Source organism: Lithobates pipiens, unplaced genomic scaffold, assembly GCF_037356315.1.
Source record: "Lithobates pipiens isolate NorthernLeopardFrog02 unplaced genomic scaffold, aLitPip1_a1.2 Scaffold_19, whole genome shotgun sequence".
In the NCBI taxonomy this organism is placed as follows: Eukaryota; Metazoa; Chordata; class Amphibia; order Anura; family Ranidae; genus Lithobates; species Lithobates pipiens.
The window spans coordinates 502,150,889-502,167,774 of record NW_027507764.1 but is presented as its reverse complement, the minus strand read 5'-3'; the positions used below and the strand labels follow the sequence as shown (position 1 = coordinate 502,167,774).

The window sequence follows — 16,886 nt, the reverse complement described above, 5'->3', positions numbered from 1 at the left end:
GAGATACATGACCCTAAAGTTGGGTCGCAAAATATTTTCGAATCCGGTTGAAATAGTTTCGAATGCGGTTGAAATCATTTCGAATCATGTTGAAATCATTTCAAATTCAGTAGAAATATTTTCGAATTTGGTTGAAATATTTTCGAATGTGACCGATTTTTCGAATTTGGCAGAAAACTAAACAAAATCTGAAAACGAATTTAACGAATATAACTAAACAAAATTAATTAATTAACGAATTAAAACGAAACTAAACAAATTTTTTCCTTTTGCACATGTCTAATGCTGACAATTACCCCTCAGCCTTATATTTTTTAAGGTTTTTTGTTTTGCTTTTATATGCATTTTTACATTAGAATTTAGCCACCCAGGATTAATTTTAGCTCTGGCCAGTACCTTTATTTAGCATGCTCTTAAAGCACTCCCATTTTTGCCCGTATTTGCACTTTTGCAATCAGTATTGTTTGTAATCAGTAGGTCTAGTAATGCGTTATCTCTTCTTGGTGCATTTACCAACTAACCCATCAAATGAATCTGCAAGATATTTAGGAATTGGCGATCCTTAGGTGAATAAGCGGTTCCTTCTGCCCAGTCAATATCTGGATAAATAAAATCCCCCATTATAATGACATTTCCCAGTCTTGCCACCATTCCAAGCTATGATAGGAGGTCCACCTCCCCCTCAGGTTAGGGGACCCGTAGCATACACTCACTATTACTTTCCCATTATTTTCCTCCTTTTGGAGCTCCACCCACAAGGATTTCACCTTCTCCCTAGCTTCATTTGTGATGGCGTCCCTCACGTTCACTTGCACATCATTCTTAATATACAGATGGAAAACCCCTAAATGGTTGTAAGCCAATCATGAGATGCCAAACCGAGTTTCTGAAATTCTCACAACATCAAATTATCCTCTTACATTAGCAGCTCCAGTTCTCCCATTTTATTAGCTAGACTTCTAGCATTGGTGTGCAAGCCTTGTAATTTTGTCCTGTCACATATTTCCTTGCTAATTGTTAGGAGTCTGCAATTTGGATTTGGCAACTTACTTACCTTAGGTTTTGGTATTCTAGACACCCTACCATTAATGTACCCAATATTAGCCAGCACTGAGCAAGGTTCAGTGGGTATCTCTACATCTGGACCCCCTAACACCTAGTTTAAAAGCCCCTCTAACTTTTCAGCCAACTTCTCTCTCAGCAGAGCTGCAATCTCCCCATTCTCCCCATCTCTGGCAGAGATCCTCTGCTAGGAGCTTGCTAATTTGTCGATGATAGATTGCAGGGGAGGACTCTTACCATTAGTCAGAATAGGAAAATGAGAGAAGCTAGTTTATGATCCTTGTTTATGGTTTATGATGTTATGTGTATTTCAGGTCTGGAGCTACGGATGCAGCCAATAGATCTATTCAGCATTTTTGTGAATCATAACTATCGTGCTATAACAGACATGTTGCAAAAAAATAAATTATAACAGGCAGTACCTGTGCTAACACCAGTGGTTCTGGATATACAGTTAGCCAGAGGCAGAAAGGAATGGGGCTTTGCCCACTATCCCAAAAAATGAATTGTTTATGGAATATTTGATGGAATGATTAGTGAACACTTTCTTTTCTATGAAGGCTCTACTGTGCTATATTTTTAGCAAAGAATGATTCTGGCCTGTAGTACATCATGGATATATCCAGGCCTATACATTTGGCATTTTTTTCTGTTCTCTATTGGTAAATATATACCATTGAAAGCATTTTGTTATACCTCTCTAAAAAAAAAGCAAAAATACCTATTGATCTTGCCAGAAATATTGTCACCTGATAACTTTCTGTGCATACTATTATATTGTTCTGAGGACTACAGGACCCAGCTCATCTACAGTATGCTATAAATACTAGTACAAGGGAAGATTCTAGTCCTCTGCTTTATGTTGTGCTGATACAGTATAATGAGGGAGTGTTATCATACTAGGACATGAACTGTGTTACTGGAAAATACACCAGGTGAAAAGGAAGGCAGGTGTAAGGAAGGCCTCGTAAGCTTCAATATATTACAGTTCGGATTTTGGGTTTTGATATGCTAAAAACCAAGACTAACAAGACTGCACCAGATGCATCCAATGTGATTGTGATGATTGAAGCAAACCAATTCTAGTAGGTGCCTCTCAAAGGGCATAAAATCGGGACAATTTAAAGATAAGAAATGATGAAGAATTCCACACCACCTGGCTTTTTTATCCCAGCAAATAAAATCATAGGCACCACACATAGCCATACTGTATTCTGAACCTGCTCAAAATAATACTATCAAAAGCCATGTAATGTACTGAATCGACCATTTTGGATTGTGCCCTTCTGGTTCTTACTAGCTGTCATGTGTCACATAAACAATCTGTAAGTTACAGAAAAAAATTAATTTCCATCTTAATTCTTGCTTACATTTATTTCTTAGAAACAACTGGCTTCTATAGCCGAGGGACATTAGGGCCATGACACCACCCAAAATGTCCAGCCAACAACATTCCTGCATAAGAAATAAATCCATTGCAGCTTTATTCTGCTTCCATGACATTACAAAGTTCTAAGCTTATTTGGTTGGTTGCTAGGCTGGGAAAAATGAATCAGACAATACAAAGTCACACAGAAAAACTTTATGCAGAGTGACCATCGTCCAAATCGGAGTGACCATTGCCTGAAGATTCATTCTATAGAGATCTGACAATGAGCATTCAGAATTATATACAGTGCAATTACATGAAATGAAATCTTGCATAGATCTACTTAAAAAAGTCATAAATGCCTGGACAAACTGCACAAGAGTCTAAAAGGGCCACATAGGAGTCTTGATGGTCAAGATAGAGGAGGCCTTTACTGCTGATCTCCAAAACCTCTCTGTAAGATGCCTAAAGTGGTCCTGGTGGCATAAGTTTATTTATAATAATAATAAAACTATAACTACCCAGTAGAAGAAGTTGAATACTTACCTTTTTACTATAGGCAGAGAGCGGTCTTAGCTGCCGTGAATAACTATGAGCACCACTGCTATCCGATGCTTTAAACTGTGTAGTGCGTTTCCCCCTTGGTGCTATTGATCCTCCCATTGACCTTTATGACCTCTAGGGCCATATATTATTAGTAAGTACAATGACTGACCTTGTAAGTACAATGCAATACATCCCAATTATTTGTACAAAAAAAATTGTCTTATTACATGCTCTGACTTTTCAGGTCTAAAACAAGAAACGCATTGATCTCATCTGGACCTCACCATTGTAATCAACATGCAAGACCAAATTGATATATATTTTTTGCATATATGTAAATCTGTTGATTGAGGAAAATTTGTGTATTTTTTGTGAGCAGGTGAAATACAAGAGACTACAATTTATAAGGCAATCTAGTGAAAGACATTTTGTTTAGTACAAAAAAAAGTATTTTACCAAGAGTTAAATTATAGGATTTATAAATAAGTAATAAAAATGTGTTTTTGATTTCCTTACAAAGGGAAGACCCACAATCTGGAAGTGAGGCTCGCGGTAAGCAAGTCACAGGAAATGCTGATGCATGGCAAAAATTCGGATTTGTAAATATGCAATAATGTCTACCAATGCTAAAAAGATTTCCCTTGTTGCAGTGATGCAATCACAGACTGAGCCATTCAAAACTTTTGGGCCCAAAAGGAGGTGTTGAGAACCTACAAATCTAGGATGGGGTGAACACAGAGCTATTGGGCTTCAGTACCACAAACGGGTTTAAATGGAAATCCTGGAATCATTCCTTGGAGGGAACTGGAACAATCACTCCCACAGAGTGGAGCTGTGGTAAGGCAGTCTGCAGGGCCCGCAGTCCTATTGGAAAGGCAGGATGGATGGCAAAATAAAGGGAAGTGGCCAAAAACAAAAGATGCTTCTCATATCCTTTTGTAAGAAGGACATTGTTCAAAAATTGGTTATCTTGGACATTTAGAACATGTAATAGAACCAGGTGGAGAATTTGCCTATTGAAGCAGAGTTCTGGAAGGGACAAGAGGGAGTCCTTCTGGAATCTGGAAGCAACAGACTCAGCCATGGCCATCTTAGCTTTCTTTTTACTGGGTAAAGTGCCCCTGACTGCCTTAATAAAGGTGTTTAGTGACTCACCAAAGAGACACACTCTGTCAAATGGAATCCTTTCTAAACATTTCTTAGAAACTGTCTATGAAGGACAATTCTGCAGCCAAAGGATCCTGAACAACTGACATGAGTACCAGGCAATAATTTTAGTGTAGAGAGTCTGCCAAACCATGTATGCAGTAAGGCTACTTTCACACTGGAGCGTTGGGGGCATCGGCGGTATAGCACTGCTATTTTTAGCTGGGCTTTACTGTCGTTTTGTGGAGTTTTTCAGCCACTAGCGGGGCGCTTTTAACCCTTTAAACTAGAGTCCGAAAAAGGGTTAAAACTGCCCGCAAAGCGCCACTGCAGCAGAGCCATGTGGTGGTTCGGAGGAGCTGCCCATTGATTTCAATGGGCAGGGGTGCTTTAGCAGCGGTGTATACACCACTCCTACAGCGCTGCAAACATGCAGCTTGCAGGACTTTTTTTGGCGTCCTGCCAGCGTACTGCTCCAGCGTGAAAGCACTCGGGCTTTCACACTGGAGTGAGAGGAGAAGCTCTTTACAGGCGCTAATTTTAGCGCTATAGCACCTGTAAAGAGCCTCAGTGAAAGTAGCCTAATGTAAGGCTACTGGGAGGAGCTTCAATTTGTACCACGGGATCTGTCAGGATTGATCCAGGGTTTTGTGCCTGGTATGTGCTTGGTCCAGACTTCAAGAGTTTGGCAAATGGCCATAGATGCATGTATGAGTTTTGTAAAGATATCATGAACACTGGCACTTTGTTTTGGGTGTTAGATTAAGGTTGCGCTACCAGAGAGTACAATAATTCCCCTTATTCTTTTTTAATATTTTGTTTTGAATGGTGATTGTACACTGATATTTTCCAAAGCGCAGGGTATTGGGAGGTTGTAATTTCATCTTATGACCTTGTTGTCCCCCCTCAAGGAAGGCCTGACCGTCTTATGTTGACAAAAGTGTTCATTATATCGAAACCATGCAACCCCACCATAGACATTCTGGGCTTCGCTGATGGACTCTAGGTAAAGAACAAAAGGGTAAAAAAAAAATATATATTTTCCCCAATGACACTTGCAAGGATCTCAAATGCCTAAAGATAATGTGAGAATGTACAGAGAATTAGTCCAGTACGGCATTTTTCTTCCTTCTCCTCCTTATTCTCATCCGGCTTAAGCAAGTCCAAGTTAAATTTGTGCAACCGCAACAAAGAAAAAAAATCCTAATTTCCAAATCCCTCCTCACCACAGGTTTTAGGTGTGCTCCTAAGGGACCCTCAAAGCACACATACACCTCACATTTCATCAAATAAGCTAAACACACCCCATCAATACTGGCGACCACTTTTTCTCCTTTTTTTGTTTCTGAGTATGTGCCTGGCCATACTTATCACAGAAGTCACCTCAGTCTGCTTGGAAGAGAAGAATTACTGATGCCTCGATGGGTGCAAGATTGACCACAGTGGGAACCATGCCAACTTGACCACTACTGCCAGCTGTGGGAGCCTGAACCGCTGACCATGCCAATACCAGTAAAAAAAGAGCCTGAGATTCCGCCCTTGCCTCACACTGCATAAGTACATCCCTAAGATCTGCCAGCAAGGTGTGGATAACTCCATCTGCGGTGGGTGCCCCCACCAAAGAAGGGGCAGTTGACACAGCACCCACTTCCGTGGACCCAGCCAACTCCTCTGTACGTACTGAGCCTGGGAACTGTCCTCCATACCCCCAGAACATCCTTGAACAGAGGCGGAAGGAGAGCATGAAAAAGAACACTAATCCCATTTGACTACCTTTGTCCCTCTGGATGCCCAGCCTCTTTTCTGGATTCCTGTACCATCTGGTCCAGTTCCCCTTCTTCAAAGCTGCTGAGCTTCTCCTCAGACCAGCTCTCATCTTCATGAGCCCAGTGACCACGTGCCGATAATGTCATTAGCAGTCACAACACTGGCGTTCCGGGCACTCTCTCCTACTCCCCTGGCAGACACACTGAGGGGCGGGAAAATCCTCACCAGCCGGAGACCAGTCCCTAAATGTGGTGGTGCCCTGCAATGACTGTGCACTAGGGATAGCTTCTGATTTCTTCTCCTGGAGCAAGGGGTCCTGACCGCACCAGGGGACTGGCCAGCACCCGCCAAGTAAAGTCTCCTACTCCGGACCACACAAACCACAGGCAGAGAGCCCACAGAGCCAGCCACATAGTCCATGCTGACAGACGACAGGGCATAGGAGCTGGTGGCATATGATTGGCTACCAATTGAGGTCCATCAGGTAAGGGGATTCCTCCCAACTATCGCACCAGGGGAAGCAAGCACACTCTAGGCTGGTGGGGCCAGAGGGTCCCTGGAAGGGCTCCCAGATTGGTGCCAAACCCTTGGAGTGGCCTCTGGACTGAAGCACTCAGGAGGCCTGAACCTACTAGCACATGGGCTACCAGGAGGGGTCCAGAGGATACCTCCCTGGGCTCCTGTAGCAGATCAGAAAGTCTTTACTGTAGCCACCCAAAGCCATTAGCCATGGCTCTAAGCTAAGGTAGCATGCCTTTTGAACCACCCATGGCCGCTATTCTCCACAGGCTTGTATCTGCACATACAAACCCGTCTAATGTTGGCAAAAGCACCAACTGAGCTCTTACAAGATTTGCCTCCTCTCCACATACAACAGCCCCCCCACCCCAAGCCCCCAACTTTCTAATCTGGTGAGTGACATTCAATATTCCAAAAAACACCCCAATAAAGCCCTGGTACAACCCCACCTCTTCTGCACGCCCCAGTCATGCTGGCTTTTCTCTTAGTTTCACTCAGACGCAGGTCATATACAATGCCTTGAAAAAGTATTCATACTTCTTGAAATTTTCCAAATGTTGTCATGTTACAACCGAAATGTAAATGTATTTTATTAGGGCCAACATACCAGCAACAGTGTGTGACAACCTTGTGAAGACTTACAGAAAATGTTTGACCTCTGTCATTGCCAAAAAAGGATATATAACAAAGTGTTGAGATGAACTTTTGATATTGACCAAATACTTATTTTCCACCATAATTTGCAAATAAATTCTTTCAAAAATCAGACAAAGTGATTGTCTGGATTTGTTTCCACATTTTGTCTCTCGTAGTTGAGGTATAACTATGATGACAATTACAGGCCTCATCTTTTTAGGTGGGAGAACTTGCACAATTGGTGGCTGACTAAATACTTTTTTGCCCCACTGTAATTGTGAAGTGGAAGGAAAATAATAAATGGTTTTCAAAGTTTTTTACAAATAAATATCTGAAAAGTGTGGCGTGCATTTGTATTCAGCCACCCTGAGTTGTAGAACCACCTTTTGCTGCAATTACAGCTGCAAGTCTTTTTGGGTATGTCTCTATCAGCTTTGCACATCTAGAGAGTGACATGTTTGCCCATTCTTCTTTTTTGCAAAATTGCTCAAGCTCTGTCAGACTGGATAGAGAGCATCTGAAAGGCAATTTTCAAGTCTTGCCACAGATTCTCAATTGGCTTTAGATCTGGAATTTTACTGGATCATTCTAACACATCATATGATTTGATCTAAAGCATTCCAATGTAGCTCTGGCTGTATGTTTAGGGTTGTTGTCTTGCTGGAAGGTGAACCCCTGCTCCAGGCTCAAATCATTTGCAGACTAACAGGTTTTCTTCTAAGATCACCCTATATTTGTCTCCATCTATTTTTCCATCAACTCTGACTAGCTTCCCGGTCTGTGCTAAAGAAAAGCATTCCCACATCATGCTGCCACCACCATGTTTCATGGTGGGAATGGTGTGTTCAGGGTGATGTGCCATGTAAGTTTTCCACCACACATAGTGTTTCTGCTTTTAGGCCAACAATTTCAATTTTGGTCATCTCACCAGAGCACCTTTTTCCATACGTTTGCTGTGTCCGCCACATGGCTTCTCGGAAACTGCAAACAAGACTTCTTTTGGCTTTCTTTCAACAATGGCTCTCTTCTTGCCACGTTTCCATAAAAGCCATATTTGTGGAGTGCACGGCTTATAGTTGTCCTGTTGACAGATTCTCCCACCTCCAGAGTTACCATGGGCCTCTTGACTGCTTCTCTGATTAATGCTCGCCTTGCCCGGCCTCTCAGTTTAGGTGGACAGCCATGTCTTGGTAGGTTTGCAGTTGTGTCATATGCTTTATACTTTCGGATGATGGATTGATCAGCGCCCCTTGAGATGTTCAAAGCTTGAGATCATTATTTAGAACCTAACCCTCCTTTAAACTTCTCCACAACTTTATCCCTGACCTATCTGGACTGTTCCTTGGCCTTCATAATGCTGTTTGTTCACCAATGTTCTCTAACAAACCTCTGAAGGCTTCACAAAACAGCTGTATTTATACTGAGATCAAATTACACACAGGTGAACTCTATTTACTAATTAAGTAAATTCTAAAGGCAATTGGTTTCACTAAACTTTAGTTTGGGCTATCAGAGTAAAGGGGGCCGAATACAAATGCACGCCCCACTTTTCAGATATTTATTTGTAAAAAATGTAGAAAACCATTTATAATTTTCCTTCCACTTCACAATTATATGCCACTTTATGTTGGTCTATCACATAAAATCCCAATAAAATATATTTAAGTTTTTTGGTTGTAACATGACAAAATGTGGAAAATTTCAAAGGCTATGAATACTTTTTCAAGGCTCTGCACTTTGTGTCTTTACGGATGGCACATTGTATAATCAGCTTTACAGCTATTTTCTCTGAACTTGCATATAAAATATTTTTCTTTGTGTCCACGAGTCATTAAGTGATCATACACATAAAAAGATATTTTCAAGAAGTAATTAAATTTCTTTCTTACATTAATACGACTTTTCATATATCTGTAGCAGTTCTTAGGATGAGTGTGCTTGTCGGAAAAATGTATTAAGCTGTAGTTAGTATAACTTGTAACATGAATTATATAACATTGACAGGCTTCAATTATTGAATACATTCAATTAGCAGTATTTTTTTATTTAAACCTCTGTGTGCCATACTAATATGAAATAGAATAAAAGTCATTCAGATCATAAAGCAGAGTAAGGGCAAAACAATGAAATAGCTATGGGCTGTTACAGCGGTGACCATTAGTCAACATTAATTATATAAGTTTGATATGTCAGTTCTGTAGGCTAAACCAAATGCATACTAAAGACTGCACTAAATGGGCTGTGCATTGTAAAAAAGGATAAGATCATGATGCATTTTTATAAATAGTTATATTGTTTTGTGCCAAGTCGCAGAGGTGACTAACTACATAGCAAATCTCTGATCTAACTAAAAATTTTTTATTGAACTTATATTTTTTTTCTTCCATGGTTTCTAATTTCCACCCACATCAACATGAAATTTCCTTAATAAAACATTTCTGCTTTCATTACATATCTTTTATCAGAGCCAGTGATGTTTTCACTGGGTCTCTGTGCTTCTCATGCAATGCAGGCGGATCATGGCTGGTAGAAGGAGCTGGAAGGGTTCTGTACATAGCTTCCAGAAAACATCACAGCACCCTGTCTCTATATTTCTTTCAAGAGCCCTCATCCATGATGAAAGCAGTTGGAAAAGTTATACAAACATCAAAATGGCTTGATAGGTGGGTGTCACTCTGGAGGAGTGGTCATCCTAGGCAGACTGTATTTGTATGCAGAGTTCCCTAGTTAATGCCCGCATGTGAAGGCCAAGGACAATCAGACTAGAAAGGAATGGGATAGATAATGCTGGACACCCTCCAACTAGACAAACTGACTTGCTGCAGCTTCTAATGCACATGGTAAGAAAATTGCAGTGTGCAGTGAAATCAGAGTAAGTAATTTCAGCACAGGAGAGAAGCCTGTACAACTGTGCAAGACTGAAGGTAAGGCTAGCGTCAACGTTAAAGCCCAACTTTGTGCAAAAAAATGAAATACATTTTTTTTTTATCCAATTCTGCATCTCATGACCCTTGCTGGAGCCACTTCTGGTAGTGGAGTATAGAGATCCCATGCTAAAAGTCTGTAAGCAGCCACTCCATTGCCTCCGAAGTCAGATGGATCTCTGAGGATCCTCCTAACTGATAGTTATCGGAAGGTGTCCATGTTACCGATCAGTAACGCCTGAAGAAGGACCCCATCACTCTGCAGTCCAGAAGAGCAAAGACTCGGGTCAAGGCGTGTCACGTGTCACCAAGGTCTTAGATGAGTATTTGAAGGTAATATTTATTTTTCAAAACAACACAATAATAGTCGCCACATTACCAACGAATACTTTATTTGTATTGGGAAAGCAGTTTCTTAGTAGTATAGCACCCAGCAGTGTTAATTTCATTGAAAATAATTGTGTTATAGTTTTCTTTAGCTTCAGGTTTTCAGTGACAAAGACTAGATGAAAATAAAATTCAGATGACTGCAACTGTCCCAACTCTACTACCTGGACAAACAGGATAAAGACCACTACCTGGCGTTGGTGTGCACCCCCCATCTCCATACATGCAGTCACCCTATCAACTAATATTTAGAGACCAGGTTAACCCTTGGGTGCTGGGTGGTCGCAGGGGATTGCTGTACAACCATTGTAAAATATGGGGGATAGTGAGACGCAGATTACGGGCACCTCCCACACACTCACACACACCGCTATGGGACAATCCAGGCCTGAGGGAATTATTATCTGTACCTGACCATAACCTCTGGATGTCCCAGGGCATATCATACCTCTCTGATCTTTATCATGACAATACCTTAAAACTAACTCAACTAACCCAACAACTCAAAGACAACTTTAAGCTTCCTAATTCCATGCTCTTTCGGTACTTACAGCTCCGCCACACTGTCCAGACCCAATTTGTTGGCCAACTCCCAAATACAGAGTGCATGGACATCATGGGAGTCCTGATGGGACAGGACCCCTCAAAGCTTATCTCCTTGTTCTACAACAACCTCACCTGACCCACAGCTGTAACCCTAGCATATGGTTTGAAAGACAGATGGGTGGGGGATGTGGGAGTGATGGAGGACGAGGAATGGGAGGATGCATTGAACACCTGCAAAAAAGTGTCCACCAAGCTCTCTGATCGTCTCACACAAATTTATATTCTCCACAGAGTTTATATTACCCCCAGATGTTTTGCCAAATATAAACCAGACCATAACCCGTTCTGTCCTAGATGTAATAGCCCCGATAGTACCTTCTACCATCTTATATGGTCATGTCCCTTAATGCAGGACTATTGGTCCAAGATCGTAAAATTCATACATGACAAGATGGGATCCCCCTTGACACTCTGCCCCAAACAATGCTTACTAGGAGTGTTCCCAGACCCTGAATCGGATTTCTACATGAATCCTTATTTACGGCTAGGTTACTGATAGCAAGAAAGTGGTTGAGGGCATCACCCCCAATGCTTCAGGAATGGATATCTGCCATTGACGGCGTTTTACCCTACAAAAAGGAGGTCTATGCTCATAGGGGCTGCCCGGCCAAGTACGGGAAAATTTGTGATCCTTGGCTAGACAATACATGTAACGATGTCTCCACGAACCCCATGATACTTAACATATAAATCATTTTGCACTCTGCTTTTATGGCATAGCCACCGGCCATGTTGCCTCTGTACATATACCCTGCTTGCATACCCATACACTGCACTATGAAAATTATCTATGTCTTCTTGTATATGCTATTTAATTGTACCCATAAGATGCCTGTTCGCATGTACTGCCAATGTATACTGTCTGGAAGTGTGAAGTTCTTTTTGTCTTTCAAGTAATAAACATGTTATTTGTAAAAAAATAAATAAAATTCAGATGACTAATATATGACTAAACCTAAATTGTAATTTAGTCAAATGACTACGACTAAAAGATCAGTACATTCCCCTCTCACAGAACAGGGGTTTGCTTTGTTTACATAGGCAGACTGCCATTTTGCCTGTCTCCCAAACGATCAGTGGGTCCCAGCAGACGCGGTGTCCAATCACAGCGGAAGTGGGTCCCCAGTGACGCACGCCCCAGACCCGGAAGTGTCAGATCACATGATTTGGCACAGAAGGGATGCCCTGCCACAGTATATGTGCGTGGGGTGGTCCGCATGTGGTTAACACTGGTCAAAAAGCAATATTCTTGTTTGTTTACAAAACTTATTTTATTTATAAAGATGTTACTTGAGTTTTTTTTTTCTACATTCAGGTAATATGTGCAACGGCATTACAGCCAATAGTTTTTACAGTTTTTTGTCTTTTTATATTTTAATGTTGCACTTCTATTTGTCAAAAAGTTATATTTTTGTTTGTTTATGATACTAAAGGTTTTAGTCAACTAAAATATTATGAAAATTAAAACAATTCAAACGACTAAAATACAACTAAATGGCATTTTAGTCAAAAGACTATGATTAAAACTAAATCAAAATTTTACGTCAAAATTAACACTGGTACCCAGGACCCTATCATATGTGTTTGTTTCATTCAAGTGCAAAGAAAGTAAATCTCCTGTTTCATAATTTCTATAAAGTGTTTCCCCTTGATTAGACTTACCGAGAGAGGACATGCTGCAAAGCAGTGGTCACTAAATGTAAGCACTTAAAAAAGGAGCAATTGTTCTAAAATAATGTTATTTTATGAAGATGTAGTAACAACGTATTGGTTAGCAAAGTTCTTTTTTACAAGATAGCTCTAATTACAGGTAAAACAGAACTGTAGGCATGTAATACAGAAACATATTATACTATTTAACCTATTCTTTAAAATCCTTAGATTTATTTAAAAAAAAATAGCTAAAACTGTCTTTATAATACCCTCCTCAAACCTCTGTGCTGCAGAACAGGAGAGAGAGCAATGGAAATATAAGTCAATTAGCCATTAGCGATTAGTCGTTCTACTGCATTGCAAAAAACATTTAATCTAATATAGCAAACTTTCTGATAGGGGGAGAAAGCAAAGACCTCAGTGTGGTGCAGGTTCTTGGTCAAAGGTACAGTATTGCTTTAATGTGACTGGTCATGAGTTAAGTAATCTGTAACAGAGAAGAGTTCCTCTATACGTTAAAATATCCAAATTGGTCCCAAAGTTTTAATATTTTGTGTGGCCACCATCATTTTCCAGCACTGCCTTAACACTCTTGGGCATGGAGTTCACCAGAGCTTCACAGGTCCATCACCTTTACCCTCAGCTTCTTTAGCATTCATGGTTTCCTCAAACTGTAGCTCCCCAGTGACGGCAGCACTCATGCAGCCCCAGACCATGACACTCCCACCATCATACTTGACTGCAGGCAAGACACACTTGTCTTTGTACTTCTCACCTTGTTATCGCCACACACACTTGACACCATCTGAACCAAATAGGTTTATCTTGGTCTCATCAGACCACAGGACATGGTTCAAGTAATCCATGTCCTTAGCCTGCTTGCCTTCAGCAAACAGTTTGGGGGCTTTCTTGTGCATCATCTTTAGCAGAGGCTTCTTTCTGGGACAACAGACCAGGAAGACCAATTTGATGCAGTGTGCGGAGTATGGTCTGAGCACTGACAGGCTGACCCCCCCACCCCTTCAACCTCTGCAGCAATGCTGGCAGCACTCATATGTCTATTTCCCAAAGACAACCTCTGGATATGACGCTGAGCATGTGCACTCAACTTCTTTGGTCGACCATGGTTAGGCCTGTTCTGAGTGGAACCTGTCCAGTTAAACCGCTGTATGGTCTTTGCCACTGTGCTGTGGCTCAGTTTCAGGGTTTTGGCAATCTTATTATAGCTTAAGCCATCTTTATGTAGAGTAACAATTCTTTTTTTCAGTTTCTCAGAGTTCTTTGCCATGAGGTACCATGTTGAACTTCCAGTGACCAGTAAGAGAGATAACACCAAATTAAACACAACAGCTCCCTATTCACACCAGAGACATTGTAACACTAACAAGTCACATGACACCAGGGAGGGAAAATGGCTAATTGGGCCCAATCTGGACATTTTCACTTAGGGGTGTACTCACATTTTTTTTGCCAGCGGTTTAGACCGTAATGGCTGTGTGCTGTTTTTTTGAGGGGACAGTAAATTTACACTGTTTTAAAATCTGTACACTCACTACATTATATTGTAGCAAAATGTAATTTCTGTCACATGAAAAGATATAATGAAATATTTACAAAAAATGTGAGGGGTGTACTCACTTTTGTGAGATAATGCATGTATTTAAACTGTTTATTAAGCTGCTTGCCTATCATTCTGCTTCAAATTTTAAAAACAACATGAATCCCGCAATGTAATACATGGGCAATAAAATAAATTAGGCGCAGTAAGAAATGATATCAGTTTTGCAAAGTCATTATTGTATTTCTTGTCTTGTTAGTCCACTTAGTTGGTTCAAGCTCATTCACCTCTAGAATTTGTTTGTCTGCATTTTCTGCATTAAAGTAAAAAACCTTTCAAAAGTTTCTCCCCCAAGACCCCCTTAACCACATTAAGACCAGGCCTTTTTCTGACATTTGGTGTTTACAAGTAAAAATCTGTATTTTTTGCTAGAAAATTACTTAGAACCCCATATATATATATATATATATATATATATATATATATATATATATGTGTATATATATATATATTTTTTTTTTTTTTTTTTTAGCAGAGACCCTAGAGAATAAAATAGTGGTCAATATTTTGTCACACTGTATTTGCATAGCAGTTTTTCAAACACATTTTTTTGGGGAAAAAATACACTTTACTGAATAAAAAAAAACTGTACAGTTCCCCCTTTTCTTTTTGTATAATGTGAAAGATGATGCTACCCTGAGTAAATAGATACATGTCATGCTTTAAATTGTGCACTCACACGCTCGTGGAATGGCGACAGACTATGGTACTTAAAAATCTCCATAGGCGACGCTTTAAACATTTTTACAGGTTACCTGTTTAGAGTTACAGAGGAGGTCTTGCACTAGAATTATTGAGCTCACTCTAACAATTGTGGCAATACCTCACCTGTGTGGTTGGACCGCAGGTTACTTATGTGGGCACGACACTGTATGTGTTTGCTTCTGCGCACAAGCTCGAAAGGGATGGCTTTTTAAAAAAAAATCTTATTTATTTGACTTTCTTTTTTTTTCTACACTTTCCCTTTAATTGTTTTCTTTTGGTTAACTTCTATTCCTATTACAAGGAATGTAAACATCCCTTGTAACAGATATAAGCATGGCCGGTCCTCTTTATTGAGAGATCTGGGGTTGTTTTGATATTGAGGGAAAAAAAATCCCTTTAAGCCCGAGAGGCGGAAGTGACGTTAGATGTTGCTCCGGTCCTCCAAGGGCATAGAGCTGAGCGGGGGCTATCTTGCCCTCTCTCGGCTTCCTGCCCAGGCATCTGATGGATTGGATCTGCTTCGAGCTTACCAATGAGTCTGGTAAGCTTTACTTCCTGAGGTCAGATCCTAAGCTACATTACCCACTCATTTGCAACATTCTGAGCATGTGGAGCTAATAAAGGAGAGACCATAATAACAAAGGGTGTATTTTGAAACATAATGAACAGTTGAATGTGGAACCTATCTGCCTGAACATGGAACTACACATCAATTATTTCTTACTTTGTGTCTTTCAAAATACTGACTGGCACCGACACCTCCTTGTTCTTCTCCAGTCCACATCACTAGGCGGATTGTCCTTTTGGGACGAAGACCTGAGAAATAAAGCACATAAAAGATTTCAGGACTTGAGTCAGATGGCAACAATAGTTTTACAGCCGTAAAACCTCCCCAATCTAGCAAGTGGTACAGAAACATTGCCCACAATGGTAAAGAGTAGACATGTGCAGAGTAAAATATTTCGTTTCGGAATTTCGTTTTCGTCCGAAAACTTAATTTATTTAGTTACTCCCGAAATTCGTTTTTATTTCGTTTTTCGTTCAAAAATTGCATTCGTCCGAAAATCCCCATGAATTACGGTCGAATCCGTCTTGGAAGGCTTATGGTGTCTGTCGAATGTATAAAGAAGATTCGACGGAGCTAACTATATAGCATACTTTAGAACCCTATTAAAGTCTATGGGACTCCAACGTTCAAAATCTAAAGTGCTAATTTTAAAGGCTAATTTGCAAGTTACTGTCCTAAAAAGTGTTTGGGGACCCGGGTCCTGCTCCAGGGGACATGTATCAATGCAAAAAAAGTTTTAAAAACGGCCGTTTTTTCGGGAGCAGTGATTTTAATAATGATTAAAGTGAAACAATAAAAGTGTAATATTCCTTTAAATTTCGTAGGGGGGGGTTGTCTATAGTATGCCTGTGAAGGGGCGCATGTTTCCCGTGCTTAGAATTGTCCCTGCACAAAGTGTCATTTATGCAGGAAAAAAAGTCCTTTAAAATTACTCGCAGCTATTATGAATTGTCGGCTCCGTAATACAGAGAACACTCATTGAAAGTCATTGATAAAAAAATAAATAAATAAATAAAAAAAGCGTGGGGGTCCCCCAAATTCAATTACCAGGCCCTTCAGGTCTGGTATGGATATTAAGGGGAACCCCGCGTCAAATGAAAAAAAAAATTGACGTGGGGTTCCCCCTAAAAATCCATACCAGACCCTTTATCCGAGCACGCAACCTGGCAGGCCGCAGGAAAAGAGGGGGGGGACGAGAGAGCGGCCCCCCCTCCCTCCTGAACCGTACCAGGCCACATGCCCTCAACATTGGGAGGATGCTTTGGGGGTCCGTGACCCCTCAAAGCACCTTGTCCCCATGTTGATGAGGACAAGGGCCTCATCCCCACAACCCTGGCCGGTGGTTGTGGAGGTCTGCGGGCGGGGGGCTTATCAGAATCT

General features: G+C 40.8%; 1 protein-coding gene across 2 annotated transcripts in view; it reads right to left on the bottom strand.

Annotated features, from left to right (window-relative positions):
• The window catches only part of CPQ (carboxypeptidase Q), a 696,853-nt gene that overhangs the window by 107,561 nt on the left and 572,406 nt on the right, over positions 1-16,886 (bottom strand). For both annotated transcript variants that reach the window (XM_077493073.1, XM_077493074.1), the window contains exon 6: positions 15,663-15,754. In XM_077493073.1, the coding sequence (XP_077349199.1) occupies positions 15,663-15,754 (92 nt within the window). The remainder of the gene's footprint in view (positions 1-15,662; positions 15,755-16,886) is intronic.